Consider the following 27,131-nt stretch of genomic DNA (forward strand, 5'->3'; position numbering starts at 1 on the left):
TCTGGTTCTGGGAGATGCATGAAAGTTTTCACCAATGGGATTTATTGGTGACATCTCAATCCTCTTTGGCCAATGCACGTTATTTGCACATTTGGTAAATCAAGGTTGGAAATTCGTCTGGTTGCTGCATATTTTCCAGTCCAGTGAATATAGCTGTGTCCTAAAAGCCAAACCTTCATTTTCAAGGCAGATGCACTCGTACTCCGATGGGTTCTGGAAGTGGAATGGCAGTTAGAAGCTGAAAGTCAGGATAAAAAAAATGGATGAGGCTTGGTGTGGTTGAAAAACAAAAAATTATTGGTTGATTCTAATACGTGAAGATTGAAGACTACGTTGCATGTTAATGTTAAGTAAAACTAAAAGTACTATTGGGTGTGAAAAAAATGACATGTAATAGAGCTGTGGATAGGCAGGTGTTTCTGGAGGGAAAACAGTGTTGTTACTTTGCTGTAGAACGTTGAGATATGAACTTTTGACCTGTGCCTTCAGCCAGGTGCAGAATGAGGTGTTACCATGGAAACAGCCAGAGATGGCAGTGGGTGATGGGTGACTTTTATGTGACATTGAAAATATTGTGAGGGAGAACCAACTGAAATGTAAATGCTTACGTTACGCGCTCCGCGCCGCGGATTGCTTCCGGGAAGCTGCGCTTCGCGCCTCACGCACCGGAGCACTTCCGGGTGCGCTAACGCGGCGCGTCATATGACGCATTACGCAACAACGCGATACGTCATTGGGGCTCCACCGGAACTGATCGAATTGGTAGTCTACAGTGTTTCTGGATGTTTCAGACTGAAGCTGGCGTCAGCATGAGAGCACCCCGTGGCTACGTCGTGGCCATTCCGCGAGCAATCATGGCAGTCGCTCCCCACCGGAAGTCTGCAGGAGTCGGAGGCCTCGGTGACTCTTGTAGAATCTTCAAGGCTGAGGGGACGCTTTTGGGAATGGGGCCCATGCCCTAGTAGTCAAGCGTCCGAGTTCCAGGGTTGCCCAGAGCCATCCTTGCAGGCCAGGCCCAAGTCTGTGGAGCCGACCGCCATTTCCTGAGCTCCGTGGCAGCCGCCTGTCGCTGTATCGGAAGAGTGGGTGCAATTCAGCCGGATGGCGGGTGAGACGCTGTAATAGCAAGAGCAGGCGTAATTCAGCTGGCCGAGCGAGGCAATGTGCTGCAGGAGCGGGCGCAACTCAGCTTGTCGAGTGAAGCGCTGGGGTGTAGCTGAGAAACCTCCACCTTGGGAGGTGGGGGAGGCTCGTTCGCGCCGCCTCTCCCTTCCAGTGCACCCCACGCCGTCTCCTGGCACAGGTATATGTGATGGTTGGACCAGGGCACCGCAGGACGTGTCTTTAGGTCAAACGGATTGTGGGACAAGGTCCAGAATGGAAGAGGCATCAAAAGGCAACAAGTTCCGCCTGACCCCGGGAGCCGGCCGCCTATGTCGTGGGCGATCTCAGGCCATACCAGGGCAACAAGACTTGGGGAGGGGGCAGGAGCCAAGCGCCCCCTCCGAGTCCGTGCCACCACACCGCCCCTCGGGGGCCTCCGTCAAGCGGCTCAGGGAGGCACCGCAGGCAGCCGTTCTTCAGATCAGTTGTTCTCACCGGCAAGCAAGAGTGGGTGCAATTCAGCTGGCCGAGCGAGGCAATGTGCTGCAGGAGCGGGCGCAACTCAGCTTGTCGAGTGAAGCGCTGGGGTGTAGCTAAGAAACCTCCACCTGGGGAGGTGGGAGAGGCTCGTTCGCGCCGCCTCTCCTTTCTAGTGCACCCCACGCCGTTTCTTGGACCCTGAAGTATGGCACTCAACATCCAGAACTTATGACATTTGTGCAAGGCAGGGACATCGAAGCCTCTCAGGGAGCAAGTATATCCAGAGTCCTTCCTACAGAAGGTGGTGGGGGTGGCGGCATTAGCAAGGCATCCCCCCACACAACTTGTCGGACCCTGAAGTATGGCACTCAACATCCAGAACTTATGACATTTGTGCAAGGCAGGGACATCGAAGCCTCTCAGGGACCAAGCATATCCAGAGTCCTTCCTACAGAAGGTGGTGGGGGTGGCGGCATTAGCAAGGCATCCCCCCACACAACTTGTCGGACATCACCTCTGGATGTACTGGGTGTTCAATTTCAGAATTGAAACTACTAAGAAGCAATTAGAAGTGTTGTTTTCATGTTGCAGCAGGCTGCCATGTAAATAGTTATTTAATAAAACGTTTTACCCTGTTACTTTGCTGGTGTGTTGTATATATTTATAATATTTGCATAGTGTTTGTCGTTATTTTGGGCGGGGTGGGCGGCGGAGCCGAGCTGTCTTGCAGCCATCATGGCGTCGAGCTCAGTTCCTCTCACTAGTTTCATGTTTTTTCTAACGATTTATATGTTCTAGTTTGCTAGCACGATACAGCGGATAGTCCGCATTTTATATATATGTCCTTTTTATTAGGGGGGTCCTCCGGTGGAGTCGGACGATCTACCTCTAATAAACGGTCCGGGTTGAACCAACTACCAACAAACGGGGCAGAGATAGGCATGACGGGTTACAAAGGGGACAAAAGTGTGCACTACCTATCCTTCACTATCTGCAAAAACTAAACAGAGTATTGCGACTCTGTGCTTATTTGTGAACAGAGAATGACCCAAAGAGAAGGCCATGACACAGAAAATGGCTGTTACTTACGTGCATGATGGGGCCTAAAAGGGACTAGATGGCGTGGCCACTGTTTCGCGACTTTCACTTTACTTTTAACAGTGGCTGTGGTGAACATAAATGAACGCCGCTTATGTATACCTAATTTTAGTCATTTTCCACAAAAAAGCTTTTGATATTTGCTATTAAAAAACCAAAGAATATCACTGAAAAAACCATAGGTTATAGACCATATATAGTTAGGAATTAGCATTTACAAAACCTTGAAAAATCACTGAAAAAACCATAGGTTATAGACCATATATAGTTAAATATCTGAAGTTCATCTCTGCACTCGATGGAGATACAGGTCGTCGATCAGAAGATGTGCTGGCCACCTCTAATGGTAATAGCGTGGTCCGGGCTCTTGTGGTTGCCTCTGCAAATTGCACAGGGTGCACTTGTTTGACATGCCGCACCATGGTATGTATGGAAAAGGAATATTTTTTTGCTGGATTTCTTCTTGAGAGAACCAAGTCACATATCGTGCAGGTTACTTTTGGTGCATTCACTTTCTTTTGATCTTCAGGATAAGTGAAAAATTGCCAGATGAAAGATTTTTTTTTTTCTTATTAAAGGTAGTCGATCATTTTGGTCAGATTCGGAAGATGAATGAGATACGGTAGCCATTTCACCAAAGTCTTCCGAAAGATGTAGGACGTTGTTCTCTCTTGAGAGTAGAAAAGATAGTGAGGGAAGTGGGTGGAGTGCTGCGTGTAAATTCCAGAATTGAAACTATTAAGAACCAATTGAAAGTGTTGTTTTCATGTTGCAGCAGGCTGCCATGTAAATAGTTATTTAATAAAACGTTTTACCCTGTTACTTTGCTGGTGTGTTGTATATATTTATAATATTTGCATAGTGTTTGTCGTTATTTTGGGTGGGGTGGGCGGCGGAGCCGAGCTGTCTTGCAGCCATCATGGCGTCAAGCTCGGTTCTTCTCACTAGTTTCATATTTCTCATGAGGGGTTGTTCCTAGTTTTTCTATTTTAGCGAGGTCAAAAAGAGATCCCATCAGTGGCCTACTGATTTTGCTCGATTCCTTTTGTTTTTTCTAACGATTTATATGTTATAGTTTGCTAGCACGATACAGCGGCTAGTCCGCATTTTATATATATGTCCTTTTTATTAGGGGTGTCCTCCGGTGGAGTCGGACGATCTACCTTTAATAAACGGTCCGGGTTGAAACAACTACCATCCTAATTTTGTATATCTTCTGAGCTGGATTTAAGCACACAATTGTTAAAGTATGAAACGTTTTATATTTCTAAAAAAAATACCAAGGTGTGTACATCCGGTAACGCACGAAAGTTTAAAAAGACATTCGGCTCCATTTACTGAAAAGTTTCATAAGAATAAAAAAAGTCTAGGTACAGTCTCTTTGACGTACTATAAGTTCTTTGAGGGGTGTATGAAGAAATTCAATAAGTTCAACTTGCAAAGTTTTCACGAAATATATAGGCAGGTGCGCGCACTCGGTCGCGCACGAAAGCCTGGAAATGCGATATCCATTTTATTGACAACTGTTGCCGAGAGTGCGCACACCGGGTCGCGCACGAAAGTTTAGTAAGGCTATTTTTATTTACAGACAAATTTTAATGCGTTCAAAAAAAGGCAAGGTACAGACTTTCAAATTCTGTATCGCTTTACAAGGAGTCTCTATGCAACTTGAACAGTGAAGAAAACGGCTTGTTTTCGAAAAAAATATTGCCAGAACTTTATTGACAAAAGTATAGGTTGCATACACGACATATTTCTGAATTAGCATTTTAAAAACCAATGAAATTCACAGACAAAACCATAGGTTTTACACACGTTATAGTTAGGAAGTAGCATTTAAAAAACCTATGAAATTCACTGAAAAAACCATAGGTTTGACACATGTTATAGTTAGCTGGAAATTTTACTGATATAAAACCAATGAAATTCCACGTTATAGTTAGTTGGACTCACTATAACTTGCGCGTGCAATGCACTGCTGATGACGTCACATATTACATCACTCATGACATGGTCAGTGACATCACTCATGACATCACTGATGACACCATCCTTGTGACATAGTGACAGACCTCCTTTCACTGTAATGTAACCCTTGAAACATATATTCAAAAATAGAAACTGAAATTTAAAAAAAAATGGAGATACCCATATCAGTTACAACAAGCAATTCAGTAATTCCACCATCTATATACACATCCAGTCATTCACCAACAGTTCTATATAGTCACTCATACATATACTCACTCATCATATGAAGTGATACACCTATACATCCTGTTACACACCCACAGTCATCCAAAACTTACTCACACACATACTCACACGTGCAAATAAACTATTGAACATCCATTTATTTGAATATAGAGTTATACACACACTTCCACCTTACTTCTATTGAAAATTACACATTAATTCTCTCAAACAATCACTTATAGAAACACATACTTATTTAAACAAGAACTCTTACAATCTCTTACTCTCACATATACTCACTTATATACATCAATATTCACATATACTAGATTAAAACATATGTAGTTACTGATAAAGACACTAGTGAGACAGTCATTCACTCACTAACAAACACATATACACACTCATCCACCCATACAGTCCTGCACATATGCTGTCTTCAAAACACATACAAACAGAGAGTCAGTCACTCATGCATCTATGTGCTAAGTAATACCCCCACCAAACCATATAGACACTCATACTGATACTAAGAGAAACATCTAATAACCCATATACATACGCATGTAGCTACTTACCAACACATGTAGCCACTTATACACAAAGAAAGACACACATTCACTGGATGGTGTCATCAGTGATATCATGAGTGATGTCACTGACCATGTCATGAGTGATGTAATATGTGACGTCATCAGCAGTGCATTGCACGCGCAAGTTATAGTGAGTCCAACTAACTATAACGTGGAATTTCATTGGTTTTATATCAGTAAAATTTCCAGCTAACTATAACATGTGTCAAACCTATGGTTTTTTCAGTGAATTTCATAGGCTTTTTAAATGCTACTTCCCAACTATAACGTGTGTAAAACCTATGGTTTTTTCTGTGAATATATATATATATATATATATATATATATATATATATATATATATATATATATGTATATATATGTATATGTGTGCGTGTAGAGAGGTAGAGGGGAAGAGACAAGTAGAGAGAGAAGTGTACAGAGGTAGAGAGTGAGTAATAGAGAGTAGAGAGTGATTAGTAGAGAGTAGTAGAGAGCAGTAGAGAGCAGTATCAGAGTGAGTAGTAGAGTAGTAGAGTGAATAGTAGAGTGAATAGTAGAGAGTAGTAGAGAGTAGTAGAGAGTAGTAGAGAGTAGTAGAGAGTAGTAGAGAGTAGTAGAGAGTCAGTAGTAGAGAGTCAGTAGTAGAGAGTCAGTAGTGAGTAGTAGAGAGTAGTAGAGAGTGATTAGTAGTGAGTAATATAGAGCAGTAGCGAGTGAGTAGTAGAGAGAGTAGGAGGTAGAAGAGAGTGAGTAGTAGAGAGTATTAGTGAGTGAGTAGTAGAGTGAGTAGTAGAGAGTGAGTAGCAGAGAGAGAATAGCAGAGAGTAGTAGAGAGTGAGTAGTAGAGTGAGTAGTAGGGAGTGAGTAGCAGAGAGAATAGTAGAGAGTAGTAGAGAGTGAGTAGTAGAGAGTAGTAGAGAGTGAGTAGGAGGTAAAAGAGAGAGTAGTAGAGAGTATTAGTGAGTGAGTAGTAGAGTGAGTAGTAGGGAGTGAGTAGCAGAGAGAATAGTAGAGAGTAGTAGAGAGTGAGTAGTAGAGTGAGTAGTTGAGAGTAGTAGAGAGAGTAGTAGAAAGAGAGTAGTAGAGTGAGTAGTAGAGAGTGAGTAGTAGAGAGTGAGTAGTAGAGAGTGAGTAGTAGAGAGTGAGTAGTAGAGAGAGTAGTAGAGTAGTAGAGAGTGAGTAGTAGAGAGTGATTAGTAGAGAGTGATTAGTAGAGAGTGAGTAGTAGAGAGAGAGTAGTAGAGAGAGTAGTAGAGAGTGAGTAGTAGATAGTAGTAGATAGTGAGTAGTAGGGAGTGAGTAGTAGAGAAAGAGTAGTAGAGTAGTAGAGTAATAGAGAATGAGTAGTAGGGAGTGAGTATTAGAGAGTAGTGGAGTAGTAGAGAGTAGTGGAGAATATTCCAAAGTTTGGCACAGCACCACTTGCACAACAAGTCCAATCAAATCATATCACTTAGAGTCCTATTCAAATGCTTTTATTTTCCTTGAGTTTATGTACCACGGCCAGCCGACGATTTTCGTTCTGTACAACAGAACTTCTTCAGGGCGTTCTTATTTCCTTCAAGTTATGTCGGTATCCAGTTGTCATATAACTAGATATTTCTTCCAAATGTTAGACGAGTCGTAAGTACATTCTTATTCAAAGTGACTAGGTATCAATTTTAACCACACAATTCGGGCAGACTTGAGTATTTTATAGCATCCTCAAAGTTAGGCTTTCAAAAATTCCAAAGTATAGGACATGATAATCCAAATCCAAATGTTTCTCAAGAAAAGTCATTTTCAATTGTTCAGAATATCGGCCTTTGGGCAGATATGACCCACGGACACGGTTTATGACTTTTCTAGAGAAGTATTTGGATTTGGATCATCATGTCCTATACTTTGGAATTTTTGAAAGACTGACTTTGAGGATGCTATAAATTACTCAAGTCCATGGATGCTGTTGGGAACGCCCCCAGCAACACCCATTGCACGCACCTTTAACGCAGGACACTGCGTTAAAGGGACTGATATTTATCAGGCAGGATTACGCCACAAAAAATGGCTAAGTCCTGCGTGATAAATATCACTCATTCTTCTGCGCCACCGGAACGTCACAAACAGTGACGTTCCGGAGACGCAAGGGGCTCGTAAATAAGGCCCCATAGGAAGTAGCATTTAAAAAAACTTTGAAATTCACTGAAAAAAACATAGGTTTCAAACCAGTTACAGTTAACTGAACATTTTACTCATACAAAACCATTGAAATTCCCCCGTTATAGTTAGTTGTACTCAAACTCGCGCGCCCGCAATCCACTGCTGATGATGTCACATATTACATCACTCATGACATGGTCAGTGACATCACTGATGACTGCTTAGCAGGCTGCAACATAAACAGGTACGGCTTCTCTGCGTGTGTTGTGCCATCCGCCTTTCGAGTTTCCTCTTGTTCACTGGCTTGGCTTCATGGTGTAAGTACAGCCCGATATGCTTTCTCGCACCTGCAGTACTTTAAATAGTCCCACCCCCATTGGGCATGTTCTTCCGTGCACTCTGGATGACCTAGTTCAATGCTTTTAATTCATAGTGGCATCGCTGTACAATTACATCCTTCAATTTAAACCAGTTGGGCCGCTGGTTACAACATTGGGGACTGTTGCATAACTCGCGCCTCACCAACTGGCAACACCGCACCTTGCATGCGCCGCAAACTTCACAGCGCCAGGACCCGCCTTGCAGCAGTGGGGTGTCTTCGTGGCCAGTGCAGGCCACTAGACATTCCAATTGAAATTGCTCCCAGAATAGAAGACACCACTCCCGATGTTTTGCTTTCACCATTTATTGCTTAGCAGGCTGCAACATGAACAGGTACGGCTTCTCCGCGTGTGTTGTGCCATCTGCCTTTCGAGTTTCCGCTTGTTCGCTGGCTTGGCTTCATGGTGTAAGTACACCCCGATATGCTTTCTCGCACCTGCGGTGCTTTAAATAGTCCCGCCCCATTGGGCATGTGCTTCAGTGCACTCTAGGTGATTGAGTTCAATGCTTTTAATCCATAGTGGCACCGCTGTACAATTACATCCTTCAATTTAATTCTATATAAAAAACAAATGAAGGAAAAATTAAAAACAAGGGGGAACTCGAAGAGCACCCCCTTGATAAAGGGAAGTCGCACAATAGGTACCGACAACACCGGTGTGAAGCAGGACACAACAGTGTAATAAAAACACCAGGAAATGGTGGGTAAGCGGGGGCCAACTCCTGAGGGCCCCTGTCTGGTGGAGACCAGAAGCAGCATGCCCTGCCGTCACGTGAGGTCAGTGACCTCCGTGACTTCTTTTTCTTGTGCTTACCTGCGGCAGGAGATAGACGTCTGTGGGAACGACTCCGCGCCCCGTCCCGAACCGACCCCCGCGTGAAAAGGAGACCGTCGGTTGGAGGACTCCGAACGGGACATCCAGGCAGACAGCAAAATCATGCACTGTTTCCGCAGGGACTTCGGCTTCAGCCGGCGGCAGGCGTTGCACTCCTCTGAGTCATGGTGCTCTCCCAAGAACCACATACAGATCGCATGTAGATCCGTAACCGACATTTGCCGCGTACAAGATTCACATGCTTTGAAGCCATAGGCATCATACAATGTTCCCGAATGCCAAAAGGTGTTGAGAAAGCCTAAAAACGAAATAAAAGGCCAGAGGTAACCGCTTCTTCGGACCTGCGTTGGGACTTCGAAAAGAATAAAACTGACGTCAGCAAGCCGGGGGGACCCCGCCCCCCTCGTGTACAGAGGTACTGCTGGGGAAAAGGTTTTCTGGATCCAGTCTGATGCCTGGGGATATTCTAAGTTAAGGAGTCTGTGGCTAGATGTCTCCATCAGCTTTCCTTCTTAACAGCAAATAGTAGAGACCTACCCAAAATGAAATCTGTAATTGTACCCTCCCTGTTTTATGCTGACGACATAGTATTACTGTCTTGCACGGCTAAATATCTTACGGGACTTTGATCTTTTTGTCAAGTTCATGGGCTATATAGAATTGAACACTAACATTTCAAAAACACACTATATGGAATGTGGTAAGCAGTCCTTGAAAACCAGACCCTATATCAAAGGGAATGTGATCTCTAGGGTGGCTGCCTTACCATATTTGCGGTTACCTTCCACCAATAGAATAACTGGATGCCCTGTCTAATGCTGTACACGATTTAGTCAAGGGTGTGGAGCACGCTTTAGGTTTGCTTTTAAAGTGGATGGTAAACCTATCATACCATTGCTGAAAGTCTATAGACAAATGTCTGAGTGTGCTGCTATATGGAGCTATTTGGGGGCACAAAAAAGAACAGACTTTGCAGGAAATTGCTAGGTTTGGGCCCTAATAGTTCTACTCTCTTTGTAGAAGAGTCTTGATTATGTGGAAGATCATGCGAAACTTGCTCAGTTGATTCTGTGAATTGCTCTGTGGTCTGGAGGCATACTTATTTTAACAGGGATGTGATTGAAGATTGCCTTTGGTGTACATCTGGCCACCAGATCCTGTGGCTGAACTATATTAGGGCTATTGCTTCGTCCTTGGGTCGCCCAGAATGGTTTTTTAGCCCCCAGTTGTTAAAAAAAGGTGACAGGAGGTTAATTAGGGACCTGTTCCTTAGCCATGCCAAGGAGAACAGAGAGAATACGGCTCTGGAAAAAACAGCCTCTAGATCCCTTTTGCTTCTGAAAAACAATGCTGGCCCGAACCTTACTGTTCTTTTTTAAGGCACCCTTGGGAGAGATCACTCCTCACTAAGTTCCTTTGGGCACTGTTCGTCCACTTAATTGCTTTCCTCCTCGAAGTAGATCATAGCGTGTCCCTGTGATGGATGCTCACTTCAGATACTGGAGCATTTGGTTATATTTTGCAGGTAGTATGAGGCCTTGCTCCGTAGGTATCTTTCACCTATTTTAAAGTCTATTGCCATTCATCAGTACAGGCCGGCTTTTCTTTATCGGCAGCTGCTAACCGATCACAATATGTCTTTTGCGGTTTCTTCCTTTTTTTAAAGTACCCTTTACTGGAACAAATGTATGACTTCTTAATTTGTGGCAGGGTCTTTTACCTGAGGGTTGACCTGTTTTTTTTATGAAGTTTAAGGGTTTTTATTTACTCTAAACTTTGGGTTTATTATTGTTATCTTTGGCTGTTCTTTTTATCATATGGTATATATTGTATGTGGAAATCTTTAAAGATATATTATCCCCATTCAAACATGTTTTTTTCTATTCAAATCAGTTTAAAGACACTTCTCGTATGTACAAATGTGGCTTTTCTGTAGCCACATCCTCTATGAGGTGGGAAGTGATAACTCAAAACCTTTTCAAATATGATCAACATGTGCATCCACCTCCGTACTGATGTTATGCTCAATCGTTAACGGGTAGAAGACCTTCCTTCTTAGACGTATCCATGACACACACAACTTTTTACATTTTTTTGAAATTCATTTTAATTGAAAAAGTAAGCTTTTTTAAAGCAAACCTGGCTTTAGAGCACGGACCTTCGGGCAAATAACTCAATCAACACATAAAATACCTAAAGAGGGACTGCTTTCAGATTTAAATGATGCATAAGCAAGAGCAGTCTCTAGAGGTCGTCGGCATCCGGCATCTGCAGAACGATGGTTGTAAGCAACTGGATACTACTTGCCCTCTAAAGTAGGTAAGTCCCTTGAAAGGCATTGGGCCAACACTTTTTAAACATTCTCATGTAATGAAATTGCAAATAGAGAGAGAAACTAAGAAATAAAGCTGAAATAAGTTATCTGGAGTAGAAGAATGTATACAACTCGCATGGAGAGTTGAGTAACGCTTATTCGTTAACAGTAGGCTGTGCAACAAGAGTGGCACTTATTTTCACCAGTAGCTCGCCCCATCTAATTATCCCTGCCTCTTTTAACGGAGTTGCCAAACTGTCCTGCATACATGGTGGCAGCCCTGGAGAATCCCACACCGGGTCAAAGTTGGAAAAGTAGTGTAACCCGACTTTCTTTTTGATCTGCACCCAGTTTGTTATAACGGTTTTTAAAGTCTTTAATCTGACTTTCTTGAAGTACTTTGTTTCTCCAAATTTGAATAGAAACCCATCCAATGGGATATTCACCCCTCCTAACATAGCCCTGAACATATCCCCCATAGATGATGTTGCTGGAGTTTTAAGGAGCATCCTGGAATAGGTCAACTGAAAGGCCCAGGCGTAGTATAGCAAGTCTGGCAATGCTAGCCCTCCCTTTTCCCTCCCCCTTCTCAACTTCTTCCAAGACAACCTAACTGTGTTATAGCTCCAAATACATGAATTTATCTCTCGTTGGCATTTTCCCAATGTTTTTCAATCAAACGTCAAAGGAATAGAATTCAAAATAAAAGTAAACTTTGGAAGGATGGACATTTTAACTAGGTTTGTTCTGCCAAAGATGGAGAGTGGCAGAAACGACCAAGATTTTAAAAGTTTCCTACACTCTGAGGCAACCCGATCTAAATTTGTCTGTGCCAAATTACCTATTTCTGTAGTGATACGTATTCCCAGGTATCTCATAGATGTTGCAACTGATAGTTGTACATTAGGGACGTTCCAAAACATAATCTCTGTTTTACTGGCATTGATGTAATAGCCAGAGATTTGCTCAAACTCCTCTGCCTTTTAATTACAATCGGGAAAGCTCTCTGCGGGTCTGATGTATAAACCAAAATATCATCGCATAAAGAGCTATTCGTTTCTCCCACTCACCAAATGGGAAAGGGTAAATATCTACTTCCTCTCTCAAAACTTGTGCAAATGCCTCAATGTAAAGATTAAATAAAAGGGGTGAGAGCGGACAACCCTGTCTGGTGCCTCTAGTAATTTTTATCGGATCTGTTAGAGCGCAATTAACCAGCAATCTAGCCGTGGGAGCCCTATACAATTTCTCGATAGTCCGACAGAAGGCCTCCCCCAACCCAAATCTTTTCATCACGTCCACCAGATAGGGTCAGTTGACCCTATCAAAGGCTTTAGTGGCGTCTAAAGTCAGAGTGGCCAGTGGGAGAGAAAATTTAGTTGCAATATCGATCGCCCCCACCAAATCTCGAGTGTGATCAGCCAGCTGGCGCCCCATTATGAAGCCTCTTTGATCGGAGTGTATTATTGAACCCATTACCTCCCCCAATCTCTGTGCCAAGATAGATGTAAAAATCTTATAATCATTGTTTAAGAGGGAAATTGGTCTATAGCTACTGGTGGAAGGGAGGATACAAGACTGGGAGGCGTTGAGGGATAAGGTGGGCTTAGCCCTTTCTAAGTTTAAATATATAAAGTTAGACAGTTGGGCTCGAGCAGTAAATAGGAGGGGCCCTCAACTGGGGAAACACAGCCAGCTCGAACAACAACTGGGAGAAAAGCGAGAAGGGGGTAAAGAGGTGGCAATCTGGTATTGGAACATTGTGGATGAGGCGGATGGGGACTTAACGTTGCCGGATAAGCTATGGGGAAATGAGATGTCCCTCCGGTGCGAAGGTTTATGGATGAGATAGTTTTCTCTTCTCTATAAAACAGTGAAGCCTGCCTGGTTAAGATGTAACTATTTGTTTACTTTGCACCATGCTTATTTTTCACCATTGAGGTTATCAAAATTTCTGCCAGGGAAGAAATTTAATAAATGTAATCTGGCGGCAGCTTCAGACATACTCAGACATACATATGTTTATAGAGTGTCCCGTCATTAAACAGTTCTGGGAAGAAGTAAAGGTCACAATGGATTCGATCGTATGCATATCTCTGAATATAACGCTTCCATTAATAATATTTGGACTGGAGTTAAACGTAACCGGGTATGCAAAGTGTCTTCTTCTTTACTCTATTATTCTGGCCAGGCGACAAATATGTAAATTGTGGGTCAAGACCAAAGCCCCATCGCACGCAGCCTGGTTAACATCATTGGATGAAACCTCAAAGACTGACCTGGCTAGATCGTGTAGCAATAGAAACCTGTCCTTTTGGAATTTGTTAATTAACTGGAGATTGGATTACGTTTTTTTTTTTTCCCCCTGGGTCCCATGATTATGCCGATAAGTCTCCAGAGGCCTTGGGAATTGGCCCCTCTCGAAATGCAAATCCCGGGTCTGTCAGGTGGGAGCAACACTGTTGACTGGAGTTTCTCTGTTGTCCACTCTAAAGGCAAGTCTCCCTCCCACTAGTAAATTGTGCCTGGAAAAGGTAATGAAGGTGAAAAGATCTCTTAAAGTACCTTAAGGCAGACGCGCGTGGTGGTTGGCGGGTCTTTGTGGATGGAGATTATGGCAAATGAGGAATAAAGAAAAAGAAGAAAAAAAAAGAGTGGCACTTATTTTCGTAAAGTGCATTTTCACATGGTCAGGTTTATTTATTCTCACAAACATGCAGAACGTGTAAGCCCAGAAGTCCAGCAAATTTAAGTTCCAATTAAGAAAACGGAGGATCAATGAGGTTCAAAGATACTACCTAAGGGGCGAGAGAGGAGCCCAATTCTAATGTTTGCAAAATCAATAGAGCACAAGCCTTGCACCGCTGTGTAGTTTGAAAACAGAGTTCTGTACACATTTCAAAAACATTATACACTAACAGTGCTCTTACCAACCAGGAGCCCCTCATCATAAGGCTCATGAGTGCTGGAGATCTACTGACTGCAACTGCAGACAGCGCCGTCAGGCCGACACTGCCTGCGAAATACATGTAAGTGGACTGGATCCTGTCTTTTACATACTGAGGCCATATCCTGTGAAAAGAATATTTTGTAAATCAGATTAATATCTATTAATAAGCTAATTAGTTCGCCAATGTTGCACCACCGATTGATACTTGCAAGCGTTCACCATCTAAAACAATCTCTTTAACTGACCATACAAATATAACTAGTGAGATTAAGAACAATTGAGAGAAACAAGTAAATTAAACGGCATTCTCAATTAGATAAGCTAGAACTCAACATTATCATTGCCTTACACCACATACACCACCTATCTACAAGTCCTCGATACGGCATCTCTGCACAGAGGTAATGATAAAAGGACTCGACCTATCAAAGGTCGGAAAAATGGAGGTATTAGAGGCCCAATATTGTACACTTACATCCTTCAGGTGATATGTTTGTTATCTTGTGATCAAGCTAACATGTCAGACAGGGTGGGAATTAACGTGTGGTAGAAAATAATTAATGGAGGCACTAAATTAATGCAAAAATATTGAGGACTCTTAACCCAGTCGAGCACAACAAACAATTGCCAGCAAGGAGGTTCCAGACTACCCCACTGATCACGGACATCTGCTTAATTTCCATTTTTCATTTGAATTTTCTTTAATGAAAATAGCACATATAAGCAGTGATCAGACATTTGATAAAAAGGTTTTGAGACAGATAAGAGAACTCACATGAACGGAAACAAACATAAGTACACATGAGATGTTAAGTATGAATTGATTCACATAATTAGCATACAGAGGGCTGAACAAAGACATTGCAAAACGGTTGCTTCATATAAAGCATATATAAAAAAAAAGATTCTGATGTAAGGGTATTATCTGAACATTACGAATCAAGGCCAGCAAAATAAATGGCAAGAACCAAACTATAAACAGCAAATAAGACATACACAAGAAGTTAATCGGAACAGGAGTAAGGATATCACAGGATCTCTATGACAATATCTCACTTAAGAAGATTCAGGTACATTCACTTGAGTTAAGATTTGGGTAGAAAGGCATCCTGTTTGCCCGAGAGAGGTATTGGACTTTAAACCGGTTGAGGTACATTATCAGCTTTAGACATAAAACTCTATCATGCACCCCAAGGGTATACAGAGAACTTCAACATAATTATCAACTGCTCAGCATGGTTTTCAGGCCCATAACCAGCAAAAAATGCATCAGGAGGATATCCATCTAATATTGCGATTTACTAGATTCCCTAGGCCCATAGGCAGTCCACCACCGACTTGAAATACATATCTATCATGTTTCTGGCCAAAAGTGGTGGTTAAGCTGGACTGTTAAGTGCAGCAGGTCATCAAGTGATGCTGAAGTGCGAGAGTATCAATCATCATTTTCTCCACTTTTTGTAATGCATTCGGGATAAAGGGTTTCATGGGATTCTTTAGAATGCTGATGTGTTGAAAGAATGTGGCCAGAGGCCTTGGCACTCTTAAGTGTTCTCACAGATGTGCCTAGAACCCATGTGAGAAAAGTAAGTTAATATCAAAGTGGATTAGATTGGTGAACACAAACTGTTGTAAATATGCCACGATTTCATAGGTGTCCACTGGACTTCAGTTTGTGTTACAGTCAAACACTGAGCCGTAATTTTTCCAGATATATGCAGAGATTATTTCTTCAATCGCCACCTGTGTGGTCTCAGTTTGTAGGACGTTCTCATTCAGAAGCCACAGCCAGGAGGAGCTATGCGTGGGACGATACCCCAGGATTATCGTGATGTTTGAGTGATTGGAGAGCGCAGTCACCCCAACGTCAACATAGCGAGCCCTCAACAGCATTTGCCGGGTGCTAAGGAAATAGTCAAGTCTGGCTTATGTTTGGTGAGCTGGAGAGCAAACTATGTAATCCCTTGTAATGGGGTGTTTATTTCTCCAAATGTCTAATAATCAAGATTCTCCCCCTTCCCCCTCTCCCCCCACCCAAATCTACTGTAGACTCGCCTTCAAGACAGCACATGTCTGGCCCACTTGTTGAGCAGAACGAACCAGAGGGGAGTCAATTACCACATTTGAATCACCTAAAACAAAATGTAAGTGTCTGGGGTAGTCGTGACTGCAAATAGCGCATCCCTCAAGAACCACTCTTAATAATTATTTGGGGAGTGAAGGGAACATACTAGGAGACACGCTAGCCCAGGCAGTGCATATATTGATTTTTAAACCTGTGCTAACATCACCATACTGGTTTTACTTTTTTAACCACTTTGAGTGTAATATCCACTTTGTTATTGCCGCGCTACTCACCAGGCATACCGGAGCTTCTTCTTGGCTGGTCCTGCACTACTTTTTCCGCACGCTCGAACGCGGTCTAGCGACCTGGGGGTGTTCAGCTACTGGGGGGAGGGGCCAGGGGTCACGAGAGGCATAAAAATGCAAGCTGGAGCGGACACGCCCAACAGGCGCGCCAAAGCCGCCCCTAAGGCAAGCCCGTCTGCGCCCGAACAGGTCCAGGGGCCAGGATCCGTGGCCAATTATGCGCATACTCGGGTGATTAACTTAGATCCCTCGATCTCAAGCCCAGCCCCCTAAAACGAGAGTCAGTAAATATACTCAAGAGTAGGACTCCTCATCTAACAAGGGAGAAAGACACCTAGCTCATTCCTGTACACACCCTGGGCTATCATTATCCTGGCGACAGTAATAGTAACATATTGAAACTCTCTGTCCTAAACACATGCTCCGTACAGAAACATGCCCTTGAGACCCTTACCCTTCTACAAAATGATGCCCCTGACATTCTGGCCCTGACTGAAACATGGCTTGATGAGGACTCCCATGCCACCATAACAGCATCACTCCCTGGCGGTTATGACGCCATCTGGCATAACAGGTAAGCGGGTAAAAGAGGAGGGGGGTGGCGCTTCTGTATTAAAATTATCTGACAATTGAGAAGTTGTCAGGCGAAAATCTGGAAGGAGCGGATATTCTAATTAGTAAGATCTGTCTTAGCTCCTCTAGTATAGCAATTATGTTAGTTTACCGCCCACCTAAATGCCCCCCACGCTTTGTGGATCTCCTCACTGAATGTGTCACTAATCTACGATCACGTTTTCAACAACTTATGGTGGTGGGAGACTTCAACTACCACTCGGACCAACAGCCTAGAGAGGCACAGGCCCAACAGCTAGAGGAGACGCTCACTCCTCTTGGGCTTAAACAGCTAGTAACGACCCCTGCACATGAGAAAGGAAACACCCTTGATCTGTTTTGGACTACTCCCCCGTTTGCGAACCTAGTGGAGACCACCACCTGTGAGTGGTCAGACCACTATTTTATCAACCTTCTACTCCCCATAGCTAAGTGCAATGGACGCCTGCCGACCAACTGGAAACTAGTTCGAAGCAGGACAAAAATCGAGGGCCCCAAACTAGAAAGCACCCTTTGAGAAAACCCCCTCAGGAGGCCGGAGACAGCAGATTTTGAAGAGTGGACTGAATCCATCACCAGACAGCTATTTTCTGCCATCAATAAACTAGCACCAGTCAAGTCAAGAAAATAAACATTGGCAACAAAGGTAAGGGAGCTCCGTGGTTCACGGAGAAGCTCAGGGCTCTGAAACGTAAGCTTCGCCACCACAAATGACGGTGGCGTAAAGCTTATGAGCCACAGGTCCTTGTAGAGTATAGGGCAAGAGTCTTCACTTACAAAAAGGCGCTTCTTGCAGGAAAGCTGAATACTATGAAAATCAGATCTCGGTGGCAACTAACAAACAAAAAGATACATTTAAAATCCTCAAGGAACGGAGTCAAAAACAGGCGCTGGAAATGCCGTCCAACCAGGAACAATGCAATAAATTCTGATCCTACTTCTCCGAAAAAATACAAAATATCATGGCTGATATCGACAATATCCCCTTTAAGCAATCCCTCAATGAAGAGGTGAAGACCCCGGGAAAGAGGGTCGAGTTGATCTCCTCTTTTCAAACTCTTGACATAGAGAACTTTTGACGCATTGCATCAAAAATCAAATCTGGCTCACCCGCAGATCCCTGCCCTCCTAGAACCTTTAAACTAGCTCTTCCAGAGATTGAGGGAGATATCCTCCCTTTGCTGAACCTCTTGCTGGAAACTGGGAAGGTTCCTAGGTACTTTAGAGAACCTAGAGTAATCCCGTTACTTAAGTAGACAGGAGTGGATACTTCCAATATGAAAAATTACAGACCCATATCCCAACTCCCATTTCTGGCCAAAATCTTAGAACAATTTGTCTTGCAAACCCTATCCAGATTCATGGAGGATCACCACCTCTTGGGAGATAGGCAGGCCGGCTTTCGAGCTCACCATAGCACTGAATTGGTGATGCTGTCAGTACTTTAAGATGTCAGGATCACAGCAGACAACAAGAAGCCATGCGTCCTAGTTCTCCTAGACCTGTTGGCAGCGTTTGACACGGTCAACCACTCCCAACTCCTGGAAAGAATACAAGACATTGGGATTGGAGGGCGAATCCTCCAGTGGATTACTTCATTCCTGACCCAACGCACCCAAAACATTCAGAGGGGCGACTGGGTCTCAGAGTGGAGTCCCACAAGGGTCAGTGTTCTCCCCCTCCAGTTCAACATATACCTCAGACCTTTGATAAAGGCCCTTGCCTTGGTGGACTGCCAGGTATTCAACTATATGTCAAATAGAAAACACCCTGCAGGCCCACTCCCGGGCAAAAAACATACTGAGATTTGCAGTTAATTGGATGACTGCTAATTCACTCAAGATCAATAGAACACAACAGAGGTTCTGGCCATCACCAATAAGAGCAACCCTTGCGAACTCCCTCTTCTGGACGCACAAACTGGGTGACACCCCAGCCCCGGTGGTAAAAAGTTTGGGAATCAAAATTGATGCCAAGCCTTCATTGGTCAATCAAGTCTCCACCAAGTTTGGAACTTGTGTAGGCCTACTCAGGCAGCTGAGGAGACTTTCCCCTATCCTCTCCTTCTGAACCATGAGGACAGTTGTGGCCACCCCAATCCTGGCCCGGCTCGACTATGGGAACTCGCTCTACATCGGACTAACAGACTCACTGGTGGGGAAACTCCAGGTGGTGATGAAAGATGCCACAAAGGTTATTTTCAAGCAACCTAGGCGCAGCAGGCTTCACCCCTACTACAACAACTTCACTGGCAGCCCATCAAGCAGAGGGCCAAATTCAAAGGCCTTTGCATCACACATAAGGCCCTGTTCGGTCAGGTACCGAAATACATCAAGGGACGCCTGGAGAAATATGTCCCCGGCAGCTCACTAAGATCCTCCACAGAGGGCCTGCTAAAATGCCCACGATTCTATTACACCACTAAAGGTGGCCAAGCCTTTTCTGTCCTAATCCCACCACTTTGGAACTGGCTGCATGGCCAGCTTCGTGCTGAAAGATGCCTCCGTCCATTCAGGAAAAACTTAAGACCCTTCTATTCACAGAAGCCTGGGCCTAACACTCCCCGCTGTGATACAATTCTCCCAGGAACTGACGCTGATCTTCTTGAAGCGCTTAGAGACCTGCTAGGATTAAGCGTTCTGTAAGTCAAAATTAACAATAACAAGAACAATACTGTTTTCTTAACGTAAAGTAATATTGTTTTACCATATGTAACACCAACCCTAGGACGTAAATGACCGGATATTAAGGCTCAAAACTGTATATATGAGCCAGAGTTCCACGACATCCCCCCTCCACTGGGATTCCCACCCTCCTTCAAATGTAAAGTTCCCACTTCAAGCAGTGTGAAAGGACAACGCTGTTACAGTTGTACACTGGGGTACTCTCACCAGAGAAGCAAAAAGAAACAAAACCAAAACTTCTCACCTCGACTGAGATTCGTGTGAATAAAAAAGGATTAATTTCAGTCCTTCGGGCCTGTGAGTATGCCAGTCTCAACTGTCAGAAAATACATTGAAACCCTTCACTTCAGCTCCATGCCAGTCACAAGTTGGGTCTATTTTCAGCCCGTCCAGAGAGCACCAGGACTGCTGCCACACATGCAGCATGGTACCCTGTGAAAAACAAGGATGCTATGTGTTTCCTATAATGGTATCTAGGTGATAACATGTTCAGGCCTTCGGAGCTCATTGTGATGTTCCTCTGATAACAGCTTGCCCATTACAGTGTTTCGTTCATGTGTTATTTTCTCCAGGGTTAGTTTAGTAGGTAGCCTACCTAGCAAGAGGGACTGTGTTCAATCGTCCTACTAGGACTGTTTCCTACCCAAGAGGTCCCAGGCCTCAATCAGCATGCAGATGGCATGGGCTTCCTCATTCAAGGTAAAGGTCATCCTAAAGGGGTGTCCCCAGCGGTAGGGTATCCCTTTCTCCTAAAGTAGCAAGGTGGCAGGGCATAGCAAGAGTCTCTGAAAAGTGATCAGGAGGATCCTGGTAGAGTCACATTTGGCTCCCTCAAACCGGATCACATCTATCTTTCGGACTGCCTTCATTTTGGGCTTCTTCTGTTGAGTGGTGAACACAGGTTAAAACATCTCCTATTCCAGCTGAGCATCCCACTCGGTGCATTCTATCCAGTTGTATCTACGCCTCTGCAAGGCCATGGAATATATAGTGGAACAAGCGATTTGTGTAGATTTCCAGGTTTCCCTGCTCGGCCTATCACATTACTCCACTGATGCGTATGTTAGATCTCAGGGATCTGTTCTTAAGATCTTTATAGTGGCCCTGTAGTTTGATATTTTGATTCCTAAGCTCCACTACCTCCTTCGTGAAAAACTCCAGTTCTTCTTCTTTGGCCTCAAGTGTAGAGACCCGGTGCCTCAGGTCCTGCCTCATTTCCTTCAGGTTCTTGGAGACATTGTCTCAGAAGGAGGCAATGTTCTGGTGCAGCTTTCCAAAGAGGTCCAGAGATAGCCCTGGACCCTCCAATGGTGTCTGCTTCCAAGGCTCAGCCTCTCTGACTGAGAACTAAGTATTTCCATAAGTTCACCCACCTGCTCAGGAGGCCCCCATCATGCCTCAGCCCTATCACCTCCAGTGTTACTTACCACAGAGTCGACCTGTGGGGTCCATAGCATACCTCCTGCCCCAGGGTGTCACTCAGCTCTCCGTACTGGTGGTCTCCACTCTGAAAGGAGCCAAGATCAGGCATATTGTAGGGGCCGGGAGGCGAGAATAGCGAAGGCCACACTCTGGCGCCATGTTGGCCAGCCCCCCCCCCCTCCTCATTTAGATTACATTTGGTATGTGTGCTCACAACTGCCTTCTCTGATGTCTATGGTTTCCGTTTCAGAACTGAAGGCCAGACCCAGTTAAGGGCCAAAGAAAGCTGGATTCAATGGACTTCCAGTCAAGAGCACTCCATAAAGCACTTTCTCTCAATTTTCAAGGCTTTTGGGAATTAACTTTTCAAAGCCGGAAGTGGAGTCACTGTGATCTTATGGGAGGCACACATTACATACCTTGTAATAATATCCGAATGGTGCTTAAATGTTTAATAAAAAAGTTAAGGTTTAATTAGAAAAATGACTAAGTATTTTTACACATCCTGCACCAATCCAGTTCTGCAGTCCAATTGATCCACCAATAATAATGATATCCTCACAGATGCGCAGCGTTTTAGAGTCAGTGGCCCCAAATTCACATGTGCTTCCAACCCCAGGGTTCCCCAACGATAAAGTAACAATCAGCATTCCTTTTTGGACACCCTACTTCCACCCTCATCACTTGCCAACTGCATCTTTGTCTTTGACCCTGTACAGCGCTCCACTGCCTTCTAGACAGGTTTGTGCAGTACAGAAACCAACTAATAATACAGAAAGCAGGGGGAGGAGCCAAGATGGCGCTCAGGACGGACGTGTAGTCCCTCGGCTCCGAGGACTATCTCCTCCCACGAGACTATCTTGCCGGAGATCCTGCACTGAGGCGGCGCGCTGAGATAGCGGAGGCATCCGGACGCCCTACCGCGAAAACCTGGGGTCCGTGCTTTCTTCCAAGCGGGCGAAACGCTCGAGCGCAGTTCGCCGCCCACGGCAATCCTGAGGCCGGGACCTCGAGTTGATGTCGTGACCGGCCGCCAGGCGTCCACCATCGGCCTTGAACAACAGAGGAGTGCCGGTCGGAACTTTGCCGAGAGACGGCTGGACCTGCAACCTGCGCCCCGCTGTGCTGCTGACGAAGAGCCTGCTAACCTGTTAATTTAACTGCGGCCCTCGCACGATCTCGGACGCCCAGGCTGCTTGCTGCCGTATGTCTGGTGATGCCTTTCATGCCAGCGGCGGAGGGCTCCCGATTTTGCCGATTTTAAGCCACCTAACGGGCGATGTCCTGAGGGGACACTTTTCCTGGATGTATCCCGGTTTTACCAGCCGCTCCCTGCTACAAAGGACCCTGATGCCTTGTGATGCGCAGCCTGACCCACATCGGAGTGCCCCTACGGTAATCAGCGGAGGGCACTACGTGATGCAGCTTGATGAGATTGGGACTCATTGTGGTTGCGGACATGGTGAGCGGGAGGACGTACCTGGTAGGGTGCATGGCGATGCTCAGGGCTATGGCGCTTTACTGTCTGCTGTTCTTTCCCTGTGCCATGATGTGATACAATCTGCACACACCCTGGTCAGCAAGATGGATGCCATAATGTGTACATCGAGTCTCTTGGGAATGGCTGACTCATGGGGTCGTAGTGTTTCTCCCTGTTCCGTGTCTGCCCGCGACAAGATGGCTGCCTCACGCGACGGGGACGGCTTTAAGATTCCGAGCCCAGCGATGGTTCCCGCTGCAAATGGTGATTCCCCGGGACGTTGTGCACTTCACGGATGTCCGCCGCGACGGAAGTGTTCTCCCTGCGTCATGATCGCTGTTCCCCGCAGCCCGCTCCAGAAGGAGCTAGACATGGAGACCTTTTTCCCAGTCCCGGATATGCTACACGAATGGAGGATGGTGTGTCTTGTGCTCAGCTTGGGATTGCTGGAATTGCCTGTACCTGACGCAGATGTTTTTTTGTACCACAATGACTCTTTTGTACTGCCAAACACGTCCTCCTGGATTACATCGGTCAGCAGTGGTGGTAAGGTGAAAACGGGACAGGGATGAATGCTTCTTCTCACAGACTGGCTGATTCCTCGTGGCTGACCGCGGCGGATTGATGGCGTGCTTATGTCCCTGGTGGTGCGGTGTGCTGACTTCGTGCTACACTGTTTTGCTAAGTTATGCTTTGTATCTCCGGACTACCTACCTATTGTTGATATCGGACTCGTGGGAGGGAGTAGCCGGGGGACGGGTGGTGGGCTCCTCCCCACATTTTCTTCTTTATAGTAGTTTAGGATTAGGACTCTTTCTTATTCTCTATATTTCGGGACTCCTTTTGTGGGGCGACAGGCACACTGCTAGGGGGGGTAGGCCGTAGCCAGCTGCAGGGGTGCAGGGTGGGGGGTGGGAGGGTTTTTTGTTTATTTTCTTTAGTTCTATGGGCCTTCTATTCTTTTCCCTTTCTTTCTCTTCTTCTGGGTTAGACGGTTTCCTTTGTCGTGGCGAGATGGTGTCCTGGTATGTTTTCTACGTGCATTGTAAGCTGCTCTCTTCTGATTCTTGGTGGCCGGGACCAACGTGTTGTTTTATGACATCCTGAAATCGTTTATCCTACAGACTTTAATTTGAAAATTAGACCGCAATACTTCTGTAATAGATCCTTGGAGCGTCGTCTTATTTATATGTGTTACACTTGTGAGCCTTCGGGCTGCGTATTGGACTGTATGTATAATCTCTTATCAATAAAGGTCTTCCAAAAAATTAAAAATAAATAAATAAATAATACAGAAAGCAATGGGTTGGACTTAGGATTTCTGGTCAACGTCATCAAGAGTCAAACTGAATCGGACTATGGTCGAAGCACAAACAAAAGTACTTTTCAGACCCCAATAAATAGGTCGGTGGATAATACACTGGCATAAGAATCAAGGCTAGCAACCTATCTAAAAATATACATAATGAGAACATACAACGCAGTATCCTTGATTACGCCATGTGATAGCTAATAAAGATCAAAATTAAGAATAGCAAGCAGCAAAAGATCGTACATTTTAACCATTAATAAAACTTTTCAAAGAAGTGAAAAGAAACTTGACAATAAAGTGCCAGTTTCCTTAGAATGCAGGTATTAACTTACATGCTATAAAGAGACTAGACAGGCGTTGAAAATAGTCGTCTTTGAAGACTGCGGGTTAAAATTGTGTGCCTTAAAGATTTGCTTTGTTTAGACTATTTGCTGCACGCATTCATTTTAAAAGTTTAGATTATTTGCTGCACGCATTCATTTCAAAAGTTAGTGTTTTTATAATATTGTTGTGAACTTAAACAACTGTTATTAGTTTACAAAAATGTTTAAAATACAGCACACACGTTCAAGAGAAAAAATGAGAGAAAGGTGTTCCAATTTTTTGCTGTAAGCAGATAAGAAGCACCGTCTCTTTTGTACTGTAAAACATGGAAAATTGCCAGAATAAAGTAATCGAAACAGAGGTGTGCAGCACTAAACACAATCCATCGTAAATCAATGATCATGTTTAAATAAACAACAAAGCTGAAGTGAAACCAGTACTAAAAAAACATAACAAACAGACAAAAAAAACAGCAACAATTCAACGATTTTTCTTTTTTTTTTTATATGTTTATTGGTCATTTTACAGCTTAATAACCAAAGCCAAAACAGCATTATACAGACTTAGCACGGGCATATACACATTCAGTAGTTCATATGATTCTATAGCAGCACCTCTCGATGTAAATTTGACACATTACTCGGGTAATGACAGCTGACAACACTAGAATTCAAGTTTGATCTCTGTGGCGTATGTATCATCATCTGTGGAAAATACCTCGCCTGCGCTCCAGTTGTGCAAGAATACGAGGGAGGCAGCGGTCCAGGGTTACCTAGGGAGGGAGCGAAGTGTTGTGGCCAATTTCAGAGGGGGTAGTCATCGTCTGGGAATCAGTGTGTGAACCGTCAGGGGAGTCTGGCGTGCTTCTCTTAGACAAGTACACGGACCAGAAGTTCTTGGGACTTTTGCGAGGGGGTAGTAACACACTGTAATTTTCCGTTTGTGTACTACAAAACAACATATCCCTAGTCCATTGTGCCAATGTGGGGTCGGACCACGCATCCAGCAGACAGCAATACATCTTTTAGCAAGGAGGAAAGCCATATCCACCAGACGTCTAAGGGCATTGGGAAGCGACTTAGAGTAGCCCAGTATAGCTATGAGCGGATCCGGGGTTAGTGTCAGATCAGTTTCACGATTCACCCCGTGTAAGACCTCCTCCCAGAAACAGGCGATTCCAGGGCAGGACCATGCCACGTGGAGGAAATCAGCTACCTGTGTGCCGCATCGGTCGCATTGCGGGGGCTCGCGAAGGCCGTAGCTATGCAGTCGGTCCAGTGTGTAGTATACCCTGTTTATAAATTTAAAGTGCATTAGCCTGTGGCGTCCGTTAAGAGATATTCTTTTAGTGCTAAGGCAGCAGTACCGCCATTTATCATCTGGCAACTCCGTTTGCAGGTCTTATTGCCATGCCAGACGCAGCTTTGTGTATGCGCCGTCCCTGGCGGCCAATGTTGCGCGGTATAGTCTAGACACCAGTTTGGAAGGGGACTGTGCCTTGATAACAACGGTCAAGGCGAGAACCTCAGGGGGTTCCGACATGTCCTCTCCAAGGAGTTCCCCATGAGCATGCCTCGTTCTGTGCAGCTGAAACTGCGTCAACACCGATGGTGACTCGGCTCCCTCGATGATGTCCCCTGCAGTACGGGCAACTCCTTCTGCAAAAAGATCCCCCATAGTATGCACTTTCAAAGTGTGTAGTGCAGCAATGACTCCTGTCTCTGCATGGCCCCAGCCAGTGGCACCAGTCAAGACGAGCCAATGGGGAATACAATAAGTTACCAGCTAGTGCGTCGAGCATACAGTGCCACGCATGGGTGACCGAGGTAAGAGAATCTAGTATACTGATGCGTCTGTCGTGGGGCGAGAACAGAAGGGCCGGTAGCATTTTAGGGTCGGCTACAATGGTTTTGATAAGTATATGTGGCAGATCTAGAGGGCCATGTATCCAATGATACGCATGGGAGCACTGTGCTGCCCTGTAATATAGTTCAAGATCCGGGGCACTTAGCCCACCCATTTCGTACAGAAGTGTCAGGATCTACCAAGCCACGCGGGGTTGCTTGCCCGCCCACACCAGTCAGACCATTAGCGACTGTAGACGTTGGAAAAATGTTTAGATAAAACCATAGGGATGTTCGTGAAAAAGAAGAGAAAGCGGGGTAGTACAATAATTTTCATTGAAGTCACCCTGCCCATCAGTGACAGCGGGAGGCGAATCCAGCCGTCCACATAGTCTTCTAATTTAGAGATGGCAACTCCATAATTCTCCCTCATAACCATTTCAGAGTCAGTATGAAGTCTGATGACTAAATATCTCACTGAATCTGTAGTCCATTGTAACGGATATTCCGGGTCAAACCGAACCGTGGTGGGCGTCAGGGGGAACATAGTGGACCTGCCTCATTTAACTTTGACACCAGAGAGAGAGAGAGAGAGAGAGCCGAACAGCACCACCTCGCGTAGGACAGGGGAGAGGTTGGTCTACGGGTCTCTAACATATAGGAGGGTGTCATCTGCATACGTGGAGGCAATGAGGCGATAGTTCTGGAATCGTATGCCCCGATGTTCGTGGTATTCCCGCAGAGCGCAAGCTAGCAGCTCAGCAGTCAGGGAGTAGAGGATCGGAGATAGGGGACATCCTTGTCTCATGCCCCTGTGGATTCGTATAGGATCGGTGACCAGAGAGCCGATCCGAATGCGAGCAGAGGGCTCATGATACAGTGTTGCCAATAGTTGGAGGAAAACCGCACTGAGCCCCATACGGCTCAGAACATGTCTCATAAAGGGCTATTCAACGGAGTCGAAGGCCTTTTCCATGTCCAAAAAAGACCGTGATAGAAGGGACTTCTGG

General features: G+C 44.9%; 1 protein-coding gene across 2 annotated transcripts in view; it reads right to left on the reverse strand.

Annotated features, from left to right (window-relative positions):
- Positions 1-27,131, reverse strand: part of GHITM (growth hormone inducible transmembrane protein) — a 310,682-nt gene that overhangs the window by 138,329 nt on the left and 145,222 nt on the right. For both annotated transcript variants that reach the window (XM_086922078.1, XM_086922077.1), the window contains exon 5: positions 14,054-14,195. In XM_086922078.1, coding sequence (XP_086778204.1) covers positions 14,054-14,195 — 142 coding nt within the window. The remainder of the gene's footprint in view (positions 1-14,053; positions 14,196-27,131) is intronic.

The sequence above is a fragment of the Lissotriton vulgaris genome, chromosome 5 (assembly GCF_964263255.1).
Source record: "Lissotriton vulgaris chromosome 5, aLisVul1.2, whole genome shotgun sequence".
NCBI lineage: Eukaryota > Metazoa > Chordata > Amphibia > Caudata > Salamandridae > Lissotriton > Lissotriton vulgaris.